At 38.9% G+C, this 24814-nt stretch overlaps 1 protein-coding gene across 1 annotated transcript in view; it reads right to left on the bottom strand.

Moving 5' to 3' along the window:
* Positions 1-6116: 6116 nt before the first annotated feature.
* The window catches only part of KCNK5 (potassium two pore domain channel subfamily K member 5), a 31884-nt gene continuing 13186 nt past the window's right edge, over positions 6117-24814 (bottom strand). Inside the window, exons 2-5 of the mRNA XM_080616627.1 lie at positions 10662-10773; positions 9064-9230; positions 7776-7944; positions 6117-7017 (exon numbers count right to left, since the gene is read on the bottom strand). Of these exons, the coding sequence (XP_080472753.1) occupies positions 6197-7017; positions 7776-7944; positions 9064-9230; positions 10662-10773 (1269 nt within the window). The 3' untranslated portion in view covers positions 6117-6196. The remainder of the gene's footprint in view (positions 7018-7775; positions 7945-9063; positions 9231-10661; positions 10774-24814) is intronic.

Here is a 24814-nt window from a genome sequence, read left to right as displayed (position 1 = left end):
AGGGTGGTAAGGCACTGGCACAGGTTGCCCAGAGAAGTTGTGAATGCTCCATCCCTGCCAGTGTTCAAGGCCAGGTTGGATGGGGCTTTGAGCAACCTAGTCTAGTGAAAGGTGTCCCTGCCCATGGCAGGGGGATTAGAACTAGCTGATCTTAAGGTCCCTTCCAACCCAACCCATTCTATGATTCTTACTCATTGGGAGGTAGAGGCTAAAAAAAAGTTTTAGAACCAAATAAAAAAAAAAAAACCAAACCAACCAAACAAAAAAAAACAAATAAAACCAAACCAAGCCAAGCCAAACCAAAACCAAACATCACGAAACACCCAAACCTTGCTGAAAGGGACAAGATACAAATAATGAATTTGAAAAGAAAACTCTTCCTGACCTCCCCCACTTCCCCACAGGTCTTTGCATAAGAGCTGAAAGAGTTATTCTATAGGTTCTTCAGGATTTAAGTCCAGCTACAGGAAATATCCTCAAATGTAGTGAAATAGCTTTCTCCTGTGTAAAATGGTCCTGAAAAGCAACCTGCTCTGTCACTCTCTTCATCTCCCAGAATTTAAAAGTTTGAGCTCTCCATTTCCATGAGCTGCAGGTTGCTGGGTATCATGTTGCACCATGCATTGTAAAGACCCATAAGTTCTCAGTGAAAAGATTACAGTTTTTTTAAGTGTCAGTTGGTCTGTGATTTTATCTATTAAGCTATTGTGTTAGGGGAACCCACAAGTCAGGCATGGACCATAAGAACAGGCACTTAACAGATACAGGTTTGTCCTGTTTTCCTACTTCTTATTACCCTGCCCCCTACAAATGACTAACACACTACTAAAATACCCAGGGCAAAAGGTGAACAACAGTTTGTGGGCTCCAACCTGCTGGGAGCAATAGAATTGTTATCAGGTGCTTACCAGACTATGTCCTGCCCTCAGCTTCATGAAGGGACCCCACCTCCCTCTTTGGTTGTTTTTGGCATCAGTCACCCTTCAGGCACCTCTTCCTCCTTCACTACTCCTGTTGTGGAGCTGGAGGAAAACCCAGAGATTAGCTACTTTTACTCAAATGATAACAGCATCCACTTTTCCCTGCTGTGCTTATGCATCTCCTCACTTTCCTAGCTCATGCCTCAGCAACTTCAGTTGCCTAAAAGCTAAGGGTCAGCCTCTGCCTTCAGGCTGAGGTTGGCCCAGTTTCTGCAGATGGCTCCATCTCCACCATGGGGATCACAAAGCCACTTTTTGCTACCCATTAAGATAAGTACTTATCTATTTTCCAAGATGTTTTAAGGAAACTGCTGGAATTGGACTGTAAATGGTGAGCACTGCTGCTAGAAACCTTGTGAAAATTCATAAAAATCTACTCAGCTCTTTTAATATCTCTGGCATAAAATTCAGATAGCAGTCAAAGGCCTGTTTTATTTTATTGTAGCACTGTCAATTCTAACACTTCCTGTCTCTACTTTAAAAACAGCACCTTGAAAAAAAACACTGCCCCTAGAATAAACTTTCATTTACCTCTCAACAGCTGTCCAAAATCTTCAATGAATAATACCTTACTATGCTGTATCTAATTGAAGACCAGATGCTGTTGAGTTGCAGTCATCAATGCTTCATACAAGTACAGGTGTCTGTGTGCATAAAACTTGCTTTATCAGCTCCTTACCTTCAAGCTCTTTGGACCAGGACAATTCTCGCCTATGAGGTGCATTACAAACACAGGTATTTGTAAAAAGGAAATCTCATTTCTTGATAGACATTCTACTCATGATAGAGAGGATAAATTGTAAAATTTTTATTGCAAAATATTAAAATAAATTACATTTTACAAAGACTTAGCAAATATTTACATACAGTGTGATTCCAGTGACAATCAGCAACAAAGAACAGACAGACAGGCATATTATGGAGTGAGAGGAGTTAGAATTGTACAAACTTCAAAAGCCATATGAAAGACTAATTTTTTAAAAGGTAAATCCATCGCAAATGGAATGAATCCCATGAGGCACAAAAATTATAAGTCTATAATAAAATTCTTCGGGTTTTTTTTTAGGTCAACAGACTTTTATATTGTTTTTTGCTTTCCTCATCAGTGACGCTTGTCTGTCACTACACATACTCTCCCAGATCAACTGGAAAAAACCCAATAAAATCAAAATCTCAATATATACAACTGTGTCACCATGGATCTGATATCAATCTGGTTTTATTTCTGCATGCTTTGTGACATCCATTGCCAGCAACAGATTCACAAACCATTCAAAACCATTAAAAAAAAAATTAACACGCCACTTTCTGTATTTCCTCAGTGATTTCGTACCAGTGTATCAGATGTGTTAGTCTGCCTGATGTAAGATATGTATCTGAAAATTACGCCCCCCTGGTAAAAATAAGCCTCAATAGCAGAAGACAATCAAGAATTGTCACAATGAAGTAAAGAAGGATGGGGTCACAGTCTATAGCACTTAACAGGGCTTTTGTAGGAATAGATTTTTGTTGTCAAATTTCAACTTCTTTTTTTTTAAGCACTGGCTCACCTTGGCTATGTTAGTAAGTTTATATTGTGAAAGCAGACCCACGCTTCACATGACGTGACTGAAAATACAATCTACTTGTAGGTAATAGCTAGAAGGAAGAGTTTCCACTTCTATTCCATCCCTTCCTTATATGTGCTTTTAGGTTTAGGGATTATACTTTTTTTTTTCCCCCCACCTTCTTTTTTAAAAATCCCCTTTCCCCTCTTTCCGGGAGGAGATGCGTCTCACCTAGAAAACCAATTCCATAGCTTTAAGACAGCTGTTAACATTATCAGTTAAGCAAACAAAATCTTACATGGCATCTGAAGAAAATGTTTCCAGATGGACCACGTAATTGAAATAACTAAAAGACTTTACCAAGTAGCATGGGGGAATTCACGCACAGGCACTTCTGGGGCTGAATAACTCAGAATCCAGCCTGGATACCCTTCTAACTCACTTCAGAACATATAAATCTGAAGGCAGAAAGACATTAACTTGGATCCACCAGGCAGCTGGTTTTCTTAAGATGTGGAAGACAGGCAGGCAAAAAGCTGTCTTGCTTAGCACTTCGGCAAATCTGAGATGGCACCATAATTTGGAAATGGTTCAACTTCTTGGAGAGAACCAATGTGAAAGCTGTGCACCAACTAAACCCTCCAAAACACTGAAAACAAGTAGGGCTTAACGAGACCAATTGTGATGGCCCCTGTGTAAAGAGGAATTTTTTCCCAGTGTTAGGATTACGTTAAGGCACATGGTGGGATGTCTTGAGAACAGTTTAGTGAGGTGTGATCATGTTTCCCAAAAAAGCGGGAATATTGTACTTTGTTTTAATAAATTTAAATTATTACTTTAAATCCCATGATACTTATTATGCAGACTTAGAGTTTATGCTGACTACACTGGGAAAGGCCAGAGAACCACATCTAACTTGATAATATGAAACAGATCCCATCAATTCTCAGCTCTGGCGTACAAGTGCACTTTGCTACAGAGAATGCAGAGTCTGGGTTGCAGTGTGCAACATCCTCTCCCAGTCAAAGCAGCCCAGCCAAGTGTCTGGGTTGTATTATTTCTGTATTAAAGAGAGGTTTTATTTTTTTTTACGGAGAATGGAGTATGCTTATCCATTTCATGTACTTTCAGCAAGCTTCTTCTCTCCTCACTGTCTTGTAGCTTTCTAACTGTGCCTAAAATTTTGATCTTTGCATCAATAATGGAAGACAAGTTGGAGAACAACAACTATACGGAGTGCTTTCTTATTTTCTCTGAAGTTAATGTATACTTTTTAAAACAAAAGAAAAAGAGAAGGCTGGACTTGCTACACAAGTATCCTGTGTATAATGCATGTAGTCTTAACTACTATTTCTTACAGTTACAAGCTGTTAACCACAATCCTTCAGTTATACAGAAATACTTGAAGGGCTTGGGAGTAATTTTTAAATGATGGGGGTGTGGGTACCTATTAGAAATAAAACAGAATCTTCTCAGTATGGCCTCTCCCTCTTTCCTGTCAGATACAAATCAAATTCATCCAGCCACCCCTGCTTCAAATAGCAGTAATATAATAAAATTTGATTTCAAATTAGAATCTTTGTTCAGTGATATTATCATAACATACAGATTAACTACCAAATCCAATGATGCTGACTCCACATTTTGCCAGTATAACAGAGGTGGCCTAGTGTTCAACTTCTGTTTGAAAGAAAAAACATCATACACATGAAAAATTCTGAAAAGACGACTGGTAAAGACAGTCCCTTGTTTCACAGTAGATGACTTAAAATCTTCCCCACCAACAGGCTATCCAACCAGAGTGTCAGTTTCCCATATGTCCTTCTCCCCCTTCTTTTGAGGAGGCCAGCAGCTGAAGCTGCAGCCAATATTTGCAGTTATTAGAAATAGCTAGTAATTCAAGATTAGCATTGCAAGATTCCATAAGCTCTTCTTACAAAGCTAGTGAGTCTGCCAGCATTACACCGAACATGAGAATGAGAACTTTTTAACTGTTCGCTGAACTTCAGAAACTTTTGGACATACTGGAATGACATAAATACTGTAAAACTAAATAGAACAACAGAACTTGACATATTAAGGTTCAAAGGTCTTGGCTGTTTTCTGTTCCAAGTATATTGGATACAACTGAAGTCAGTACCTTTTGCCAACATGTAATCAAGAGCCTCATTTGAAAGAGCTGTTGGGGTCAATACACAGATATGGAAAAACAAATAAAAATAAAGCCATGGTATAATTTTCTTTCTGGCCAAAACAATTTGGGCAGAAGTGTTATAAAGAGACATACTTCCTTCTCAAAGCCCATCTCGAAGCCAAAAAATAATACTTTCATGAGCTTAGAGCCAAAGTTCCTTTAAAAAACTGCCTTATGGCCTAAGTCACTAGATCACATCTCAGTTTTTCCAAGATTTGGCATTGCCCAACCTTCTTGAAAGTGGAATAGAATAACTATTGTATATGCACATAGGTCAAACTTTGCAACAAAGCAAATAAGCAAAGTGTAATCAACTGTTTCAAAAAAATCATTCAAGTCTAGTGTGAAGTACCAAAGCAGGGAGGAAGGGAGGAAACACAAAACAATACTGACTATCCCACTGCACAGATCATCATCAGTGCTACAGGTCCCTTCTGATAGGCATTAGGGCATTTGGAGATATCTGTGTCTCCCAATGTGATTTTGTTCTCAAAACAGGGTCAATACAACTTCACCTGTACATAGATACTGTATAAGGTTCATTCAAGTATTTCCTCTAGGAAATGGACAGTGGAAGGACACTTTCAACATTAAAAAAGTTCATTGCATCCTGCATATGCTCATACATGCTTTGATCAATAGGTCTTCCAGTCATTTTACTTGTTAACTGTTCAAGGGCTGATGTGCAGTTTAGCAGCCCAATTGGTGAGCTTCATCCCAGGTGATTCTTCCTTGTTAGAAGGCTCCTTCTCAATCCATTCCTTTGGAATTTTTAATTTTAATATTTTATTTATGAAATTACAGTTCACTATAATTTGACAAGCACTGACATATTCTAGACAGATGTTTCAGAAGCTTCCTTCTCAGTCTGCCAGCATACCTCAGCTCAGATCTGTGTCCTGGTATTTCATCTGAAGTTTCTCATTAAAGTACAACTAGCAGTTGCACCATTTTATTTGTGGTAACAACTTACCAGTGGGAAACTTGGGAGGGTTGGGGGGGAAAGCAAACCCCTTGTTTTCATTTGTGATCAAAGCAGGATTCAAATCCAGGTTTTCAGAGTTGAAAGGCTAATGGAGTAACCGAACACATTTGATGCCGAGAACAGTCTCCTTGCAACAGTACAGTTACACTCCCAAACCACTTCCTCAATGAAATGCATAAATGCATAAATGCAGAGCAGGTCCAGTGTATTAACTAGTCTTTTCTTTTCTACGTTGTTCAAGAACCATAAAATCCCAAGAAGAAACAGGACTTCAAATTCAACTGTTATTTTACAAGTTTTTCAGATAAGCAAAGCTGACTGGCTCAGAAACCAACTTAGGATGGGAAAAGGACACTGGAGTTTATTAGTTTGGGACTTGCATTTGTTTTCAAAGAGACAGGAGACGCTGCAAAAACATGCTTTTCTCCTTGTTCCATTAATTTTTTCAATATGCACTGACCACTTTCAGAAAACCATTGTCAAAAATGCTTCACGTTGCAGCCTTCACATTGCTTACTGTATTATATTCATTCATCAGTTGCTCATAAGGCACAGAAAGTTCTAGCTCATTATTGGTAAAGGTAGACTCATCAGAGGATGGGAATTTTACCAGTTTTTTTGCAGTTTCAGATTCCTCTGCAAGATTATCATCCATGGAAGATTTTGAGGTTTCCTCATCATCAGAGATATCGTCCTCTTCATCATCATCTTCATTTACAAATGTTATATTGGCATTTTCAAATATTAAGGGTCGATAGTCTCTGGAATCCCACACTTCACCTTCTTCTTCACTAATCCTGTCCAGTTGGTTTACAAACATGGTTCCTTCTAGAGGACTATCTCCAATACGTTTATCATGCATGGGTCTCAGTACATGACCATTCTGAATGTCCAGGGAAGCTTCATCATACTCAAATGACTCTGTCTTTGTGTAAGTCACCTGGGCATCTATACTGGCATTCTGCATATTTTGTTTGGCATTTTCTACTTTAATAATTTTGTCATTGCTTGTTTTCAGGGCTTTCTTCCCTATTTGTTTAATAAGATCATTGTAGGTCTCTTCCTTCTTTGAAAGGAAGCTGAAAATGTTGACATCCTTTGAGGTGCCCATTTGAAGGGTTTTTTTAGACCGAGGATGGCTGTCAAATGACTCTTTTCTTTTTTTCCTCCGTTTCTTGATTGCTTTATGGACTTCCACAAACATACTGACCTTCCAGTTAACAAATAGTGAAAGCCAAGCTAGTCCCAGATAGATCCATAACTCCACAAAATATCTGTAAAGGGCGTGATAGTTTGCATCTGGATTTACACCTACAAAATATTGAAAACAAGAACATTACTGAAAGAGGACTCACATCTGATAAACCTTTGAAGTTATGACCCTGAGAACTACTCCCTTCTACACTAACAGAGCCTTGTTTGAACACTTTTCTGAGAGGTGGTAAATGGGGATCTGAAACCCTTCTGAAAGAAAAAATTGGTCCCAGGTTTTCCACTTCCTGGCTGCATGTATTCTGGCCACTGTAAACTATGAAAATGAACTTTTGCCCTGTTTGAAAGTTATAAGCCTTCTCCCTGCCGTTGAGGTATGGATGTAAGTACCTTCCGTGAGAAAAGCATTCAGAATTCCACTTACAAGGACCATCTCCAAAGCCTTTAACACGACAGTGGATTCAGGAGGGAGACACCAGTATACTTAACATTTCCTGTTGACTAGTTCTAGACAGCTGCAGAGAGCATTGCCCAGTACTTATGCAATCTGCTTAGTAAACTGGATCCCATTCAAAGACGCTTAACTATCATGGTGGCTAGGATAGGTCCTTGTCTGAAATAGTGACCTGAGGCAGCTGAAAGAGTTATGAACTCCAGACTTAGCCTAATAAAGTCATTAAGTATCTAAACAAAGATACAAGAGCCAAGATTTAGTCCACTAGATCAGTATGCGGCTTTAATTGGACCTTCTATTCAGCAAAATGTTTTAGGAAAGCACCTTTTCTAATTAGAGTTTGGAAATAGAATTGCTACACTATGTGTACGTAGTGAAATAACACATAAATACAATTACTGACCAGCAACAAAATCTCCAAATCCTATGGTGGTGATGGTGATGAATGAGAAATAGAGGCCTTCAATGTAATCCCATCCTTCAGTCACCATAAAGACAAAGGGAGGAATAACCAGATGGACCAAGACACCCCAAACAATGAAAATAGCTGTGCATGTAATTTGAGCTTTTCTCTGGAAAAAAAAAAAAAAAAAAGGGGAAAATAAAAAGTCAGGGAAAGATAGTCAAATTTTCTTTTCCCATCCACGGCATCAAGCATCATCTGACAAAATCTGACAAAAACGGGTTTTCCCCCTTACGCAGGACTCACTATTATTATAACTACTTGCTCAAATAGGATTATTTCCTTCACATTCTTGAAAAGTTTAAGGAGTTCCTGATATTTTATAAATAGGCATGGGATACAGACATAGCACTCTAGTCTAAAAGGCAGTCAGTACCTCTGATTTTCCCTTCATTCAAGTATAGAGCTGCAGAAGTGTTTAAGATGCTTCTCTCCTATTTATGTCTCCTACCCTTTGCCACTCATGCAACCTCTGCACAAAGCTGCACTCACCATCCTTTCTGTACTTTCACCAGAAAAGGATGCATTTCACCATCTTTTTCCGTACTTTCTCCTCAGGTGCTGAACCAAGAATGTAGCGTTCTTGCTTTGTTTCTGAAACCAGGACGTAAACCAGTCTCATGGCTATCCAAGCACTATGGCCTTGCATTGACTTGCATCTCCATGCAGAGTTAGAACTTACTTATTAGCGGGGAAAAGGGAGGGAGGACAGGGAAGTCAGACAGTCACATCCAAGGCACCACCAAAAGAACAACAAAAAGCCACAAACAAAAAAACAAGCCAGTAACTCATAACAAAACATTATTTTCCAGATGGTTCACTACACAGCAAGAAGTTCTTATACTAGCATAGAAGCAGGTGGGAACAAAGCAGGACAGCTTATTTCCATGCCAGGGGAACTTGCATGGAATATCTGTGAAATGGAGCCTCACATATGTTTGTCCTGCAAGTTATTAATGCAAGGAGATACATGTTTCCATAGAAGCTACAAGACCTATATCTAGTATCAAAGGCTTCTACAATATCTTATTTTGTTAAAACTTCTTGCAGAACTAACTTATCAGACCGAATCCCATTTTCAGTTATTTATATGTAACACCATTTGGGAAAATTTATATTTGTGCAGGTGTTCATTTACTAAGATTAGCAAGCAAGTTAAGAAGTGTAAGCTTAATTCATGCATTAAAAATACACAGCACAAGGGTAAACAAGCAAGGGCCTTCCTTACCAGGCTTACTCCTCTTTTCGTCAGAAACTGGCCCAGCCTCTTGGCACGTCCTCCAAAGAACTTCCCCAAAGCACTGATCCATGTCAAGCAGAGAGGAACTCCAAAAAGTCCATAAAATATGCAGAAGAGACGCCCAGAGGGTGTCTTTGGAGAAACATTTCCGTAACCTAAGAGAGATAAATTTGTGCACTGTCTGTTCTTGTTGCAGAGAATTCAAGGCAATTCTACCTATGCACAAAATAACATTGCGTGGGCTTCTGCTGTATCAGACGCTCCCTACTTCACCATCTACAAGAGCTTTAGTCTACTCCAGCTGTTGATCTTCTAAATCTGGATGCCTTCCAATTCTACTCTAGCAAACATATCTTCCATTAATGCAAGCTGAGAGCATTACTGCATTTTAAATGTTTCCTAGATTTTATGCATCTTTGCTCTTGACAATATGAGATAAATTTCTAATATGATTGTCCAACCTTAATCAGCACTATTAAAAGCTTTATCAGTCGATTTGAATCAGTCGATTCAAATTTGAAGAAGAAAACCTCAAAACTCATCCTGAAGCTAGGTTCCACATGAAAGATCCACTTTGCACATTTAACTTGTGACCTGGTACTTTTCCAGGGTAAAGGTTTGAGAGTTTTAAGTGCATAGTGAGCTGTGACATAGAAAGATATTTCAACTGAATTTAGGTCTTTGCTGATCACAGAACCCAAAAGGGACAAACTCAGACTCTAAAATTAGCAGCCTGTTTTCCGAATTTCTGCCAAAACTTTCTTATTTATGGATGTTCCTGACTTCAAGCTTTTGCCATAAGATATATTATAAGCTGGGTATTGTGAGTTTCAAATAATAAAGAAAACCACAGTACTATACATAGTTTAACAGTAAGACTTCCATTTCTGTACACCTCCAGCCTTTTCTGGTTATTTTTCATTCCTGGGGGATTTTTTGCACTGTAGGTGTATAGCAAGGGTGTAGCAATACCATGTAGCAAATATTTTTCTGTAAAAGCAGAAGGCAGATGATGTTGAGCTCTGAAAATTCTGCATATCAAAGGAGGAAGAAGTCTTTCAGTGCAGAGGGTTTTACAAGCACAAATCAGCAGTGAAATTTAGAAGACAACACTTGTTATACTTTGTCTTCTTTGATAGATACAAAGTCTAAATTGTTCTGCAAACCAAGAAGACTTCAGGAGCTTGAAAGCATGCACCTGAGTAACAGTACAGTTATACAGACACCTCATACGCACATGCTTTAAGTAGTAGTTTAATGGAATATTTTGTTATGCTTTCATTTGGGGATGTAATGATTTGGAAATTTAAGTGCACAAATTAAGGGAATTGGAATGACACCAGTCATCCCCAACACCACCTTGAATCCATTACTTATTGCAAAGGCACACATTTCTGCATACCCATGGAGAGAGTTCAAAAAACCCTGGTTTTTTCCTCTATGAACCTGCAAGTGAACACATACTCTAGGCAGCTCCAGCCATGGGGACTTTATTCAGTGGCTAGCTTGGCACATAAATGGGAGAGTATACACAAACTAGAGCAGATAGAAAACTAGTTAGGAAAGTTGACATAATAAATACTTACCAATTGTAGTGATCACAGTAGCAGCAAAGATAACAGCGTTAGGCCAATTCCAGTTGTTAAAAGTGTTGTTCCCAGTGATGGCAACCCCCTGTCCAGCAGCATTTGACACAACCTGTAAGGAAACTCTTTACAGTCAGTCAATCTTGGAAAATCCCAGCAGCCTCAAAAAAAAAATGTCTGTCCCCCTCAGGTTTTCCACCATTGTTCATACTTTCAAAATAATCACTGAAGTTCTTTGTGAATGCTAGCCTAGTATATTTGCTAACAATAATGCAATGAAAAATTAAAAACTTGCTTCACCTAAGAAAAAGTAGTGCAGGTGCTACGGCATTCAAATAGAGGGGTTTAATTGGATAAGATGTTACTTGATTTACCAGTTTAACCCAAATGGAACTCTTCCAGAGGCAAAACACACTCCTCCAGACTGAACTAGCATTTAACCACTAGTGCAGTTCTTGTATTTGGTTTAATATTAGGGACTTCATCAGAACTACTATCAATTTCAAAACACTGTTATATGCCTCAGCTTGAGCTGGGTATGAGCAGGACATCACAGAATCCTTGGCAAAGCTAGCATGATTAACGTTAATTCACCTGCTGTCTTTGGCAAAGTCAAACCATCTATAAGCCAATGTGAATCTCTGCTTTCCAGCAAAGACAGACAAATTAACACTTTTCCACAGTATTTCGTGCAACAGGACTACAATCACTGTCCTTGAATCAGGCCCCTTTTTTATCCCATCTTTGAACCCTAATATGCCATGATGAATGTAAACTATTTTATTACAATGTTTTGGGGAAGCAAGTATAGTTACTGGCATTTCCAGATTCAGCAAGTCAATTTTTTTAACATCTGTTCAGGTCTTCAGGTGCTCAAGCACTATTAACCATCTTCATCTTTCGTAGGAAGGGACTTGGAAGACCCACAGCCTTCCTTGCCTTTCCAGACCTAGACTGTAGAAAACCCACTGATTAAAAGAAAAACTAATGACTACTCAGTACAGAGAGTCAAAGTTTCAGATCAAAATCATACACTTCGCTGACTCTGACACATATTTCTACTTCCCTGAAGTAAAAGAGAAAAATAATATATCATGTTCTCTCCTATGCTCTGTTAACATTGTGATGCAGTTAAAGCCTTCTCAGATTACTCTGCTTTTTTACCTTCAGTATAAACCAAGACTGCCTGAACAAAACTCTGAGGCTACATCTATATACAGGAGAGGTGAAGATATCTCCAAAAGTTGATTCATAACATTATCCAGCTTCCCTCAGTAAGTGCTGGACACAAAACCTATATTTAGCTAAATACCTAAAATTGGAGGCAATATACATTTTTTAGGAAACATGACAGGTGAAGTTTCTGCTAAACTGGTAAGAACTTCAGAGGTCCCTACAACCAGCTGTACCTTCTCTCATCATCCCTTTCTTCCTTCCTACTTGATTAAGATCTGATCTTGGACCCAGCAGAGACTCAAAGACAAAGTTCAATCACTATGGAAAACATTCACAAGTTAACGCAGGTTTTAATTATTCTTGAGACTTATTACATATCACCATACTGCTGCTGTAATAAAAATACCCTCAAAGTAAATGAATTGTGCATATACAAGATGCAAACAATTTAACTAAAAACGCACTTTCAACACACAAGCAGAAGATAAAAGGAGAAGCATTGAAAGTAAATGAAGGTTCAAAGCTAGATTTTTCTCATGGTAAACTTCACGCAGTATCTTTCCATAGCCTACAGGCTCTGGATAGAAAAGGATAGAGTACTCACCAAGGCAGTCATTTGTCCTAAGAAAGTAGCTGCTGAAATGAGAAGTAGCCCTACAATGGGCAGGTTGAGAGCAGGCAAGTAAATAAACAGTGCCATCAAAAAAATATTTCAGGCAGGTACAATGGATCACAAGAGTTCATCTAAGTAGAGACCAATCGAAGTAACTTCATCCGTTTTTGCTAGGGTCTGCAGATGAACTTCCTAGAAGACCCAAAGGACACTCAAAGTACCTGACAGATACAATCTGTGATTTATTATCCCTGAAAAGATGCCTTGACTTCTGCTGCTGACCAGAATTTAATGCAATACTGTGTTAAATATTGTATCAAACACCAGTTCTCCAGTCATTTTCCATGATTGCATGGAAAACACAGTTGGATATTTTTTTATTATTTCTTCCTCACAAAGCAACTGATCTCATAAGAGAGGCACTGAAGCATCCGTTTCCATTATCATTGGGCCATTATTTCATTGCAATACTCCACCTTCAGTCTGAGCTACTGAGCACTACTTCCCAGTATGTGCACTTACATTAAAATCCACCAGTGTTTAAGGTCTGGAGGCATGAAGGAGGCACAGACCCAAGGGGAAGAAGCTGCTTGACTGAGCAGCACACAGCTGTTCTGCACACCTAGGCAGTTAACATTCTGGGGCAAGAGACAGCCACATATCTGTGTTATAAAAACACTTCATATAGAGAATCACATACTCTCCAGCCAAAGCTGCCACCCTCTTCCTATCCCTATTTACACACAGCTATCTGCTATTAGCACACAAACACCTGTGATCTGCAGTCTAGTAGTTTAAGTTACTTTATGACTGCAGTAAGCCTGAATGAACTGTATGCATACCAGTTGCAGGAATAAAAATGGTCACAAAACATGCTTTAGATAGCTTTGGTGCCGTGGGAAATATGTATTTGCTTTCCAAGCAGCATAACTTTTGCCTATACTGAAATAATTAAATATTTTGGCTTCAAACAATGTGAGTGGACACTATACAAGTGAATAGTAAATTTTAGTGTTTTTTATTTTCCTGGATAGGCAATGTCAGATAAGCCTTTATTTTCATATGCTAGGATACAGACTGCCTCAAGTTGCCTGTGCTGGATTTTTAAACTACAGAAAAGTTAGAATCATAGAATAGTTAGGGTTGGAAAGGACCGTAAGATCATCTAGTTCCAACCCCCTGCCATGGGCAGGGACACCTCACACTAAACCATGTCACCTAAGGCCTCATCCAACTGAGATTGGATTGAGATTGGACTGAGATTGGATTGAGATTGAGATTGGGCTCTGTCCAACCTGGCCTTGAACACCATCAGGGATGGAGCATTCACAACTTCTTTGGGCAACCCATTCCAGCGCCTCACCAGCCTAACAGTCAAGAACTTCCTCTTTATGGCCAACCTAAACTTCCCCTGTTTAAATTTTAACCCATTACCCTTTGCCCTATCACTAATGAATAGTCCATCCCCAGCATCCCTATAGCCCCCCTTCAGATACTGAAAGGCTGCTATGAGGTTTCCACGCAGCCTTCTCTTCTCCAGGCTGAACAGCCCAACTTTCTCAGCCTATTTTCATATGGGAGGTACTCCAGTCCCCTGATCATCCTCTAAATCACCTTTGGTTGAGAAAATAGGGGCATGGAAGGAGAGGAAGAAGAGAATTTATGGTGCAAATGTTCTTAGTATCCTGATGTATGTCATTTAGAAAATACCTTTTCAAGTATGTCCATATTCAAAAGCTGAAAACAGTTAACTAGGAATTTATGCATCGCCTTAGCCCCTCACCTCATGACAGTTTGTACTGATAAAGCAGGACTTTATTTTCAGGCAACTTTTGCCTCACAGGGATCAAGCCCCCTCTTCTCCCTCACTCCCCATCACTCCAGGAAGAATTGGCACTTTGGCAACATCACTTTGGCAAAGGAAAAAGGTAAAGAAGATCTAGAGTCCCTGAAGCTATTCCTGAAAGTAAACAGACTTGCAATCGCAGAGGGAGATTTAAGACACACACATAAAACTAATGCATCTTCTTATGACACTAAAAGAAGTATCCCATTTGATCATAGAATCATAGAATAGTTAGGGTTGGAAAGGACCTTAAGATCATCTAGTTCCAACCCCCCTGCCATGGGCAGGGACACCCCACACTAAACCATGTCACCCAAGGCCTCATCCAACCTGGCCTTGAACACTGCCAAGGATGAAGCATTCACAGCTTCCCTGGGCAACCCATTCCAGTGCCTCACCACCCTCACAGTAAAGAATTTCTTCCTTATTTCCAATCTAAACTTCCCCTGTTTAAGTTTGAACCCGTTACCCCTTGTCCTGTCACTACAGTCCCTGATGAAGAGTCCCTCCCCAGCATCCTTGTAGGCCCCCTTCAGATACTGGAAGGCTGCTATGAGGTCTCCACGCAGCCTTCTCTTCTCCAGGCTGAACAGCCCCAACTTTCTCAGCCTGTCTCCATATGGGAGGTGCTCCAGTCCCCTGATCATCCTCGTGGCCCCCCTCTGGACTTGCATGCCTCCCTATAAGTAAGTAATCATAATCAAGCAATTTGCTCCATTTTCAGGTGCTTCCCCACAGGCAAGCCCCAGCACTGCTCCAATAAAGCCTTGTATTTTCTGGTCTTGGGGACATCTTTATTAACCCTCTGATGAGCAGGTTCATTCAAGGTTTATGAGCTATCACAAGAACTAGTTGTTCTTGGTTAAAGGAGAGGAGGTTCTCTCAGGTGCTTAGGGCACATGCCACTTGCATGCCTCCCTATAAGTAAGTAAAAACAGGGCTCAAAAGTTCTCAAAACAAATTTGAAAATAGCAAGGGGAAGCCTTGACTCATAGAGGTATTATGTGTATATTTCTACAGCTCTTTATTCTACTTCTCCATTTTCTGGTGGAGGCAAGGCCAGAATAGCAGCAAGGTCTTCCCAAACTGGGAAACCACATATTAATTCATTTATGCCACCTCTATGGTGGCCGAAAAGCTTGCAATTGTTGGCAGACCCATTTCAGCTGTCCTTGTCTTGGTTCTAGCAGGAAGGATGGTTAGGTTTGAAATTTGACCAGTACCACTGCACGGTAAAATGGTTGCCAATAGAATGACATTTAGCCCCTTAGAAGTAATGCAAGGATACAAAACTAAGAACAAGCACATTGGAGACTGCCTCTAGGCAGTCATATGCCTCCAAGCATATCATAACTAGGTATGTTCAATATACCATTTTAGTTTGGCTCCCTGCCCATCAGAAAGAGGAAAAATAGGACAGCCTCTGTAAGCATGAACAAATGCACAAGGCTCTCTTTAGGAAAAGAAGAAAACTATTTTACACTCTCTCTTTATATATGTTTATATGTATATTAAATGTATTTATATACATTTATACAGATTGATGAGATCTTCCTGAGCCTTTTCTTCTCCAGGCTAAACAGACCCAGATTTCTCAGCCATTCCTCATAGGAGGACTGGTGCACCCTCCGGTCCCTTGATCATCTTAGTGACTCTTTGGTGGACTCTCTCCAGCATGTTCCATGTCTCTCTGGTATTGGGGAGTGCAGAACTGGACACAGTACTCCAGGTGTGACTTCACCAGTACAGAGCAGAGGAGAAGGATTGTCTCTCTTGATGGGCTAGCAATGCTTTGCCTAATGCAGCCCAGGATACCTTTAGCCGCCTTTGCTGCAAGGGCACATTGTTGGCTTATGTTCAACTTGATACCAGAAGGACCCAGGTCATTTTCTGCAAAGCTGCTTTCCAGCATGCGCTGGTACATCAATTCATACACAGTAATTTTATTTTTAGAGTTAAGGATCGCAAGAAAGTTGTGACACAGGTTTTGCATATTAAGCAGGAATAATTCCATATGTGGCATGAAATCCTAGACACATTAATAAGGGTTAGCAGGGTCTGATAACAATGAGCAATAGAAAAGAAAACTGACTTCTGAGGTACTTACGGCCAAATAGATAAACCAGACTAAAGACATGAGACAATAAGGAGGCTATATAAACTACAGCAACAATTCCTGCCCCACAGGCACCCTATTGCACACAAGAAGAGTCAGATATTGCTCAGTGTCAGATCTCTTTGGAAGAGGCTAAAGCTTCCCATGTTATTCGAAGCACTCCCTGGAGATCTGACACCTAAGTCTAATGGCAGTTTTAAGCTTCTCCCAGTGGTATGAGCAACACTGTTTCACAAACACTAAGTGCTTCTCCATAAGAAAGGAGATGTAATTGAACTATTTATTAAGCCTGAAATCAGAACCACTGGCTTTCATTCTACTCTCAGGATAATCACCAGATACATAAAGGACAATCACAGCTGGCTGCTGCATCCCAAAGCAATAACTGATGTATCCTTTCAGGACTCCTTGGCTTTGTCCCTGCTTCTGAATCTGAAGGAACATAGACTAATTTTGCTTCTTTCTCAAGTTCTTTTATTGAAAATGTAAAGATCCAATGCACAGAAGAAACACTGAGAATTACAAATCTATCAAGTACTTCAGAGACCTTCTTACAAGGAATAAAGCTCCCACAGCAATTTCTTTTCACATTGGCATCCAGAATTTTTAATATAATTTGAAGAAAATGGAAAACTGTGCAGTAGTTATCTAATCATGGGTACATACAACACTGGCAACTTAACCAATCGTAATAGGTTGTACAGGATAATAAGGTTTAAATTTATAATTTAAGGCAGATTTTAAACAAAGCCAGCAGCAGCAGAGCAAAACAAATAGGTTAAGTGGTATAAGAAGCTGCATGGGCATTTTTTCATGCATTTTAAAATCATGAGAAGATTTCAAGTAGCTCCTAAGTTACTTTAAAAATAATAATTAAAAAAAAATCCATGACATACAAACTACACACCCTCCTACTTGTCCTGTCTTTTGCAGTTAACTGGGTTTTCTGGCCCCAGTTATAAAGTTACAGTAACACTCAGCTGTTCATAATAATCAGATTTTTAAATGCAACCAAAACATATTTAATTGTTAATGTTTGTCTTTCCAGTAATAAAAAATTGAGTTAAGACTCCCAGGCCAGATATGCATTACAAAGTTCTGCTGACCTACATAATATTGTTTTAGGATGACATATAAATAAAGAGAACTCTCAGTACTGCTTTTGAAGGAAAAAGTCTGTGGGTGGTCACAATTAGATTGACAGAACAATCAGGCAACCCAGTGGCCACGGCCAGAAATTTCCTGCCCTGTCGGCATATTGCACTTTGACGTCTGCTTGTATGTTAAAAGCAGCAGAAGCTCTCTTACAGTCTGAATTTGTAAATACTTTATAGCTAGGTCAAAAGTAGCAGATTCACAGTCAAAATAGGAATATATTAATCCTGGCTGACAGTTGTTATAACTCATCTCTTGAGTAAAATTGTGTGTCTAGCTGTTAAGCAACAAATATATATTTAATATAATAAAAAATGCCATGATCTACTGCTTAGAAAACATGAAAAAAAAGATAAATTTAAAGCCAACTGCCTTCCCTCTGCACCCCCGTTGTGTCTGACTGAAGAGAGGATACTGCCCATCAGAGAAAATATTTTCCTCACTAGAAAATCTTGGCAGCTTAGGATTTGGGTAAGAAAAAGGAAACAGAAGCCAACTATGCAACTAATAGTTTTACCAACGAGTAGAAACTCCCTCCTCTCCCCTTACTTTTCATGTCTAGATATATGAGGTATATACACATAATAATTTATTAATTTTTTCTGTCTGAGTTCTCCAAAACCTTCATATTAACCTATATGTTTTTGAGACTGAAATATTTCACTTCTGTTCTCAGTCTTCACTTCCAAAAACAGCTGCTAAGAAAATCTTGCCGTGCCACAATGCTCACTTTGGTAGCCAGAGGCACAACGTGGCAGTGCTGCAAAAAGAGGAGAATACATTAGGTTAAATGATTTCATCAAGACAGCTGAAAAACCAAAGCCATCCTTAGGAGGGCTGCTATACACATGTCTGTGCACAGAGAAATTGAAGTTCACCACTTCTATGGCGGGGGGCTGGGGGGGGAAGGAATCCTTTGAGGATCAGAATACAAGAAAACACAGCCTGGAATACAAAACAGCAGCACTCTACTTGGTCACGGATATTTCTGACAGCCACTTAGCCACTTGGCGCCTGGCACATTTGATATGTCATTAGCTCAATATCTTGCCAGGGAAGGGATGTTGGTAACTATCCACTCCTCCAGAGCAGCTCAAAGTCACCTGAAAAGCATACACTTGTAGTACCTGACTCCTTTCTTTTCACCCCCACCTCTAGTGTAATGACAGGCTTATCCTGATTGCTCACTTGGACTCAAGAGTTTGAGCCGAGTGAAATACACTGGCATACGAACAGGGCCATCACGTAGGGCCAAGTGAACAAGCCTTTCAGGCTGCCTTAGCCATTTGACAGTCTCTGCAGGACTATGCTAAACAGCAGGACAGAGGATAGCTGACCTTTCATTTCCCTCATCATTATCTGTGTTCACAATATGAATTTCATGTTTGTCAGGACAAGAACTATGCCAGATGTAAAAAGAAATCTTTTAGCTGAGCCCTGGATTTCCTACTTCACTTCTATGGGAATGGTTTGCGACCTTTTTTGTAGAAAGAAAAATAAGACAAGTGAACCACATTGTCTCAGTCTAACAGGCAACACCCTTGTGTCTTGCTAACCTGTGGAAGTTTTTCTGTCCTTTACTGACCTATGCAGAGAGTTGAGTTGGAAGGTGGTTGGGGCAAGAGGTGCAGGATGTGAGTCAGCAGCACCTGCATTAGAGAAGGATGGTGGGATTTCATAAATTCCATATTTATTAAAGAGGCTAACTACACAAGTCTGATTCTGGATCAGCTGAGTATATAGGAGTGAATCTGCAGTTAATATAACTGCTGTGCATAGCATTTCTTCCCAGCTAACCTACACTAAGTGTTGCTAGGTTCTCCAAGACACTCACTAATCCCAGAAATTCCAGTCTATTTTAACAATTGTAAAGTCTGAGGCAGAAAGAGCTTGTTTCTAATAGCACAAAGAGGTTATGGCCAATAGCCAACTACCACAAGACCAAAGTTGAAATTGAGGCAAAAAATACAAAGTAGTCATTGAGGGAATAATATTAACTTTCACTTCTAAAAGAATAAAACCCACAAGCTTCATGCTTGGTGTTGACAGATATAAATAATAAACCTAACCAAAGCATACATGAATATTACCCAAAAATCAAGAGAGATCAATCCAGATATGCAGGATTCCTTCCCCCATATCTATCAGTTGAACTAGGACAAAAATCAAAATAAAAGCCTGGAAAGCAAGTGTTAGCCCCAGTGTTTACATTCCTACATAGATCAACTACAAATAGCAGGGGACAATTTTTCCCCTTGCTGTCACAATCAACCATTTCATAAACGCAATGTGTTATTGCAAAAAACCCCCGTATTTTGCACTTTTCAGTCAACAATTTAGTCTTAAAATACAATTGCTACCAAAGGGCAAACTTCTAAAAATTCCCACTTGGGAAAAAAGAGTCCTGGCAAAATTGGATTTACATAATCCATTGGAGTTTGGGGTTTTTTTTCCCAGTAATAACAAGATTTAATGCAGAATGAGATGGTATTTTTATACTCCTACTGATCCAGCAGATAGAATGTTATCTTGTCAGTTTTCCAGACTTCAAAGAGAAGAGAATTCTTTAAGTTATAGTCAACTCTTCTTTTTAATTGCTTCAACATATCAGTGTTTTGGTTTGTTTTTTTTTTTTTCTAACAGAATAAAGTTACTTAAATTTGCAAAAAGTGACTTTAAATGATTCACCAGTATCTTAGTGTACAAAAAAGAAAGGCACCATGTACAGGTCAAATGCACTGCCAATATCACATTTTATCCAAAGGGTTATAAAACAAGATTGAGCTTGCTCTACAGAGGAAGTTTAGCTAATATTGTTGATTCTTCATTCACCCAGGCAACTTCTCAGTGTTTCATTCTATTCATGCAACAGCACTTCTCAATGCATAAATGAATTACAGAACCAAAATACTCTACTGCTTTCCATTCATTATGCTTAACTTTGGTCTGTCAGCAACTTGGACCTCCATTGAAGTTTACCTAATAGAGCCTTTTCTTACCTAATAGAGCCTCCAGCACATGCCAATTCATACAGGGCTGTTCCTACATCAAAGCATGATATTTAAAGAATGCACGTAAATACATGCCTGGTTTTCACTTTGTCCAGTTATGTAGCAAAACTATGCAACAAACCAGACATCATTTGGTTCTATTAATTTTAAATACAGCACATCCAAAGGCCTTTTTACATGCATCGTGGTGTTGATTTCTTAATTAGACCATTTTGTCACAATTCTTTATTGTTTCTTTAAGTATTTTTATTTTATTATTTTTTTGGGGGACATTCCCATTGCTAGATTTCAGTGTTCTTAGCATTTTTTAAAATAGATTTCTTTATTTATTTAGCAGCCTTGCTAGTTTTATTAGATGGAGAAAGCAGACTGGGATACATCATCTTGTACTGGACTTTGAAACCAGATTCCAATTAAAGTAATCAAGTACATGCTATGAAGAAAGCCAAGGATTAGAGCTGTTGATTCCTTTAATTTACTGATCAGCCAGGAAAGCAAAAGAAGCTGTCTAGTAAGAACACCTGAAGATTACAGCACTAAACACAGTTAGACATACAAAATACTATCAAACACAGAGAAACAGAGAAGTGGTCTTCTGCAGAGGGAAGACCCTTGACTAAATACACCACTCTGTGCTGTGAAAAAACCTTTTGTGTGTCCTTCAAAGAAAATGACTTTTTCATTTTTTCATTCAACATCTTAACCTTACACACATACTTTGACACTGGAAAATATTTGCTATTTAGCACAATTCAAAGGAAGCTTCATCTGAGGTTTATTTAGGTGCTCAGAACTGAGGAATAACACAAATATCTCAAAACAAACTAGAACTGCTCAACAGTAAGCTCCAAGATATCTCCGCAAAAAAAAGAAAGCCAATGAATTCCTATTGGCACCTGAAGTTACATCAAGTTAGCTGTTCTTTTTAACATTCACATGATCCCATCCCAGAATAACTAGTATACATAAAGATTTAAACAAGAGCATCCTTGCTATGGATTGGTGTACTACTGCATACAGACTCCAGGACTTTCAAAAAACATTGTGAGCAAAGTTTTTCAAATGCACTTGCTAAAGACAGTACTAGAGGCACAAACATCTTTTCTTGCCACTGTATTCTCTTACTATACATGCTTCCTAGTTGGCAAAAAGAATGAGCTTAGAGAATGCACATTTGTCACAAATAGGAAGGCTTGTTATTCCAGTCTTCAGTGTTCATTTGCTTTCTTGTCTTTCGATTATAGTTTAACCAGACTAAATGATCCTTTAGAAAGGCATCTGTTAATAAACCCATACTGGGCAGGACAAATCATGTTCTTCAATCACAATCTCATTTTATTAACCAGAATAGCTCTAATCAGTCAAAGACAAGAAAGGAGAGAAAGATTTTTACATGCAAAATCAGAAGATATATGCTCTAGCCTGGATTTAGCTTTTTATCTGAAGGCCGTGCAATAAATCATGAATTTAGAGATGTAAAGAATCATCTTTGTACTTGCTTGAATCTGAAAGACTCATAAAAATTTAATTGTGACTAATATTTATGAGTCAGGAGGCCTCAGGACACAGTCCAGTGGAAACAATTTATGAGTCTACAGCCAAATTAATTCCACATTATTGTTTGGAAATACAGAAGGTAAATAATTGTGCCAGCTATTCCCTGCTTAGAAAGCTGATCGAAATTAGACAAAGCATGAGCAGGATGAAACAGGATTCAGAAGAAGTAAGGATAAATATCTTGGGCAGTTCTACAGTGCCAGAATTAGATGTATTGAATATTCTTCTCTTCTTCCTCCCCCTGCCCTCCCACTCCCAATTTAAACCAGACATTAATCTGCTGGCCATTTTAGTAGTTCATATAGATGCAAATGCTGATCGCTGCAATGAATTCTACTCTAGCTGCAGCAAGTCTTCAGGGTTGCTTCTACTTGGAGAAACAGTCTTAGTATTGTTGTAACATACTGTAAGAAGATTACCTGCTCAGTCAGCACTGGCAACTAGCACCATCAGCTCTTCATTCCCAACAAGCTTCACAAAATGTATTGATATCTTTTAATTTTGCATGGAAAATTACAGCTGAGTAATAAACCTAATTAAGAGGATGTGATGTTTCCCGAGACGCAAATGCACTCTCTATGTATTGATTTTGGTGGGGTTTTGGCTGGGGGGGAAAGGGGAGTGTTTAGGTTTGGGGCTTTTTGTTTGTGGTTTGGTTGTTGGGGTTTTTTGTTATTGTTGTTGGGGGAGGGGTTATCCCTTGACATGGAGAACAAGGGCTGAGAGTTTTAAACTTAATGGAAAATAACCTGGGAAACAATCACCACTGACATGACCAAAGAATTATCTCCAGTGGGACAAACAAGTGGGTGGGGAACAAATGTACCACTCAACACTCCCAGCTTCCACAGTATCAGAAAATTAATGGAAAAGCAGTCATTCCAGGAAAGAGTGTTGATTTTACAACAGAAAATGCCTGCCCGTAGAAGAAAACTGTAAAATCATCTGACTTAGTTCAATTATATCCTTCCACAAGAGAGAGCAGACTAACAAAATTCAGCTTAAATTGTATCTAGTTTCTGGAATTTCCTCCTTCAGCCCATACTATGAACTGACTTTCTCCTTCAATTAGCCTGAAGTTCAGAGGAGAGTTCCAGAACTTCTATATCTTGAAATTGGACCTCATTGCCCTTGAAAGTAATATAGGTTTTGGCATCAATTTTTATTTAGAGAAGATAAAGTTCTATAGCACATGGGTTGTGATAAGCCCCAGAAGTGCTGTAAGCTTAAAGAAAAAGTAATGACAGAGCAATCAGTTGACACAATGGCCATATCTTTTGAAGTCATTTGCTGGCATTCAGAGCAAAGATGGCAGTAGACCTTTCATTCATATTACCCACTTGGGCACCCTGTAAATCTAGTCATATTACAGATCTTGACATGATTTCGACATAAAAACACCTTTTTCAAGCATTTATTGCTCAGCTGATTTGAGAGGCCTGTAAACAGTCCTGGCCAATTGTACACTAAATCATTACTGCTTTAGTTTCAAGGAAACATATCTTAATGAAGAAATACGTTTCAAGAATTGGGTATTTTTTAAAGTCAGCTTTAAGATGTCTTAGTCACCCACTGCCATCTATTCTGCCCCTCCTTTTCCATTTAATGACATAAAACTGCTATCATAACAGCAGTAACTGCAAGGGGAATACATTTGTTTTTTTTCATTACATCTCATCACTCCAGTTGTACAGTTTCGGCAACTCAACAACAGAAGCACATCAATAAAAACAGAAGGGGAAGAACTTGAAGGAACAGCTAGATGCTAGAAATGTCTTTCCTGATGTCTTGCTGTCATTTCTGCAAAGCACTGGTGAAACTTAGCCAGCACTATTTCTACAATTCTGGTCATCTCACTTCAAGAAATGGGAGCAGAGGCAGACACGGGCTAGAAAAATAAGACAGCCCTTATGGGTCAGTCAAAGTAACTTGTACTGCAAAAATAAAACCAGTGATTGCTTTTTTCTGCACTATATCAGAAACTACAACACAAGACCACAAACATGATTAAATTGAGCTGTAATATAAACAAGTTCTCTACCTATGCAATAGTTTTTAATCAAAGCATTCAGTATGGTAGCATAGAGGAACTTCCCTGTCTAAACCAAGATCCAGCTAAACATTGATTGGTCCAGTGTAATATAAATATTTCTAGAACATGGTATTACAGGTAAGATCTTTTGATCCGAAATCCGTATTAAAATTATAATGCACTGGGGAGCATATTATTGTCCTACAGTGAAATCCTCTTAGTAAGATGAGTTCTTAGTAAGATGAAGTTCTTCAGACAGAAGCTGTGAGAGAGTAAACAATTTCACCTTTTCTGGCACCATTCAAAGGCTTGCAGCTCTTCCTCAACAATTGGCACAATGCAGAGTAGGTGAAAGATAAATGCTAGAGAGTAAAACAAATTACTTGGAAAGACACAACTGTACTGATAAATAGAACATCAAAACTATAGCAGCACCAGCTTGATTTATATTTTTTTTCCTGAAGGACCCTTAACAAGAGTTTTAAATGCCTTTAAAAAAAGGCTCAAGCATCATAAAATACATGTCATTTCCTTTACTGAGTACACTAGTGGTTCTACAAAGTGGACGCAATGCCCTAACTGATTTTGGGAATCTCATCTTAAGGCCATGTTTAACAGAAGTACAAATTGGGATTAGTGATTTTGTA

The sequence above is a fragment of the Psittacula echo genome, assembly GCF_963264785.1.
Source record: "Psittacula echo genome assembly, chromosome: 4".
Lineage (NCBI taxonomy): Eukaryota > Metazoa > Chordata > Aves > Psittaciformes > Psittacidae > Psittacula > Psittacula echo.
Note: the sequence above shows the minus strand (reverse complement) of the source record. Positions and strands in the feature narration are given on the sequence as shown.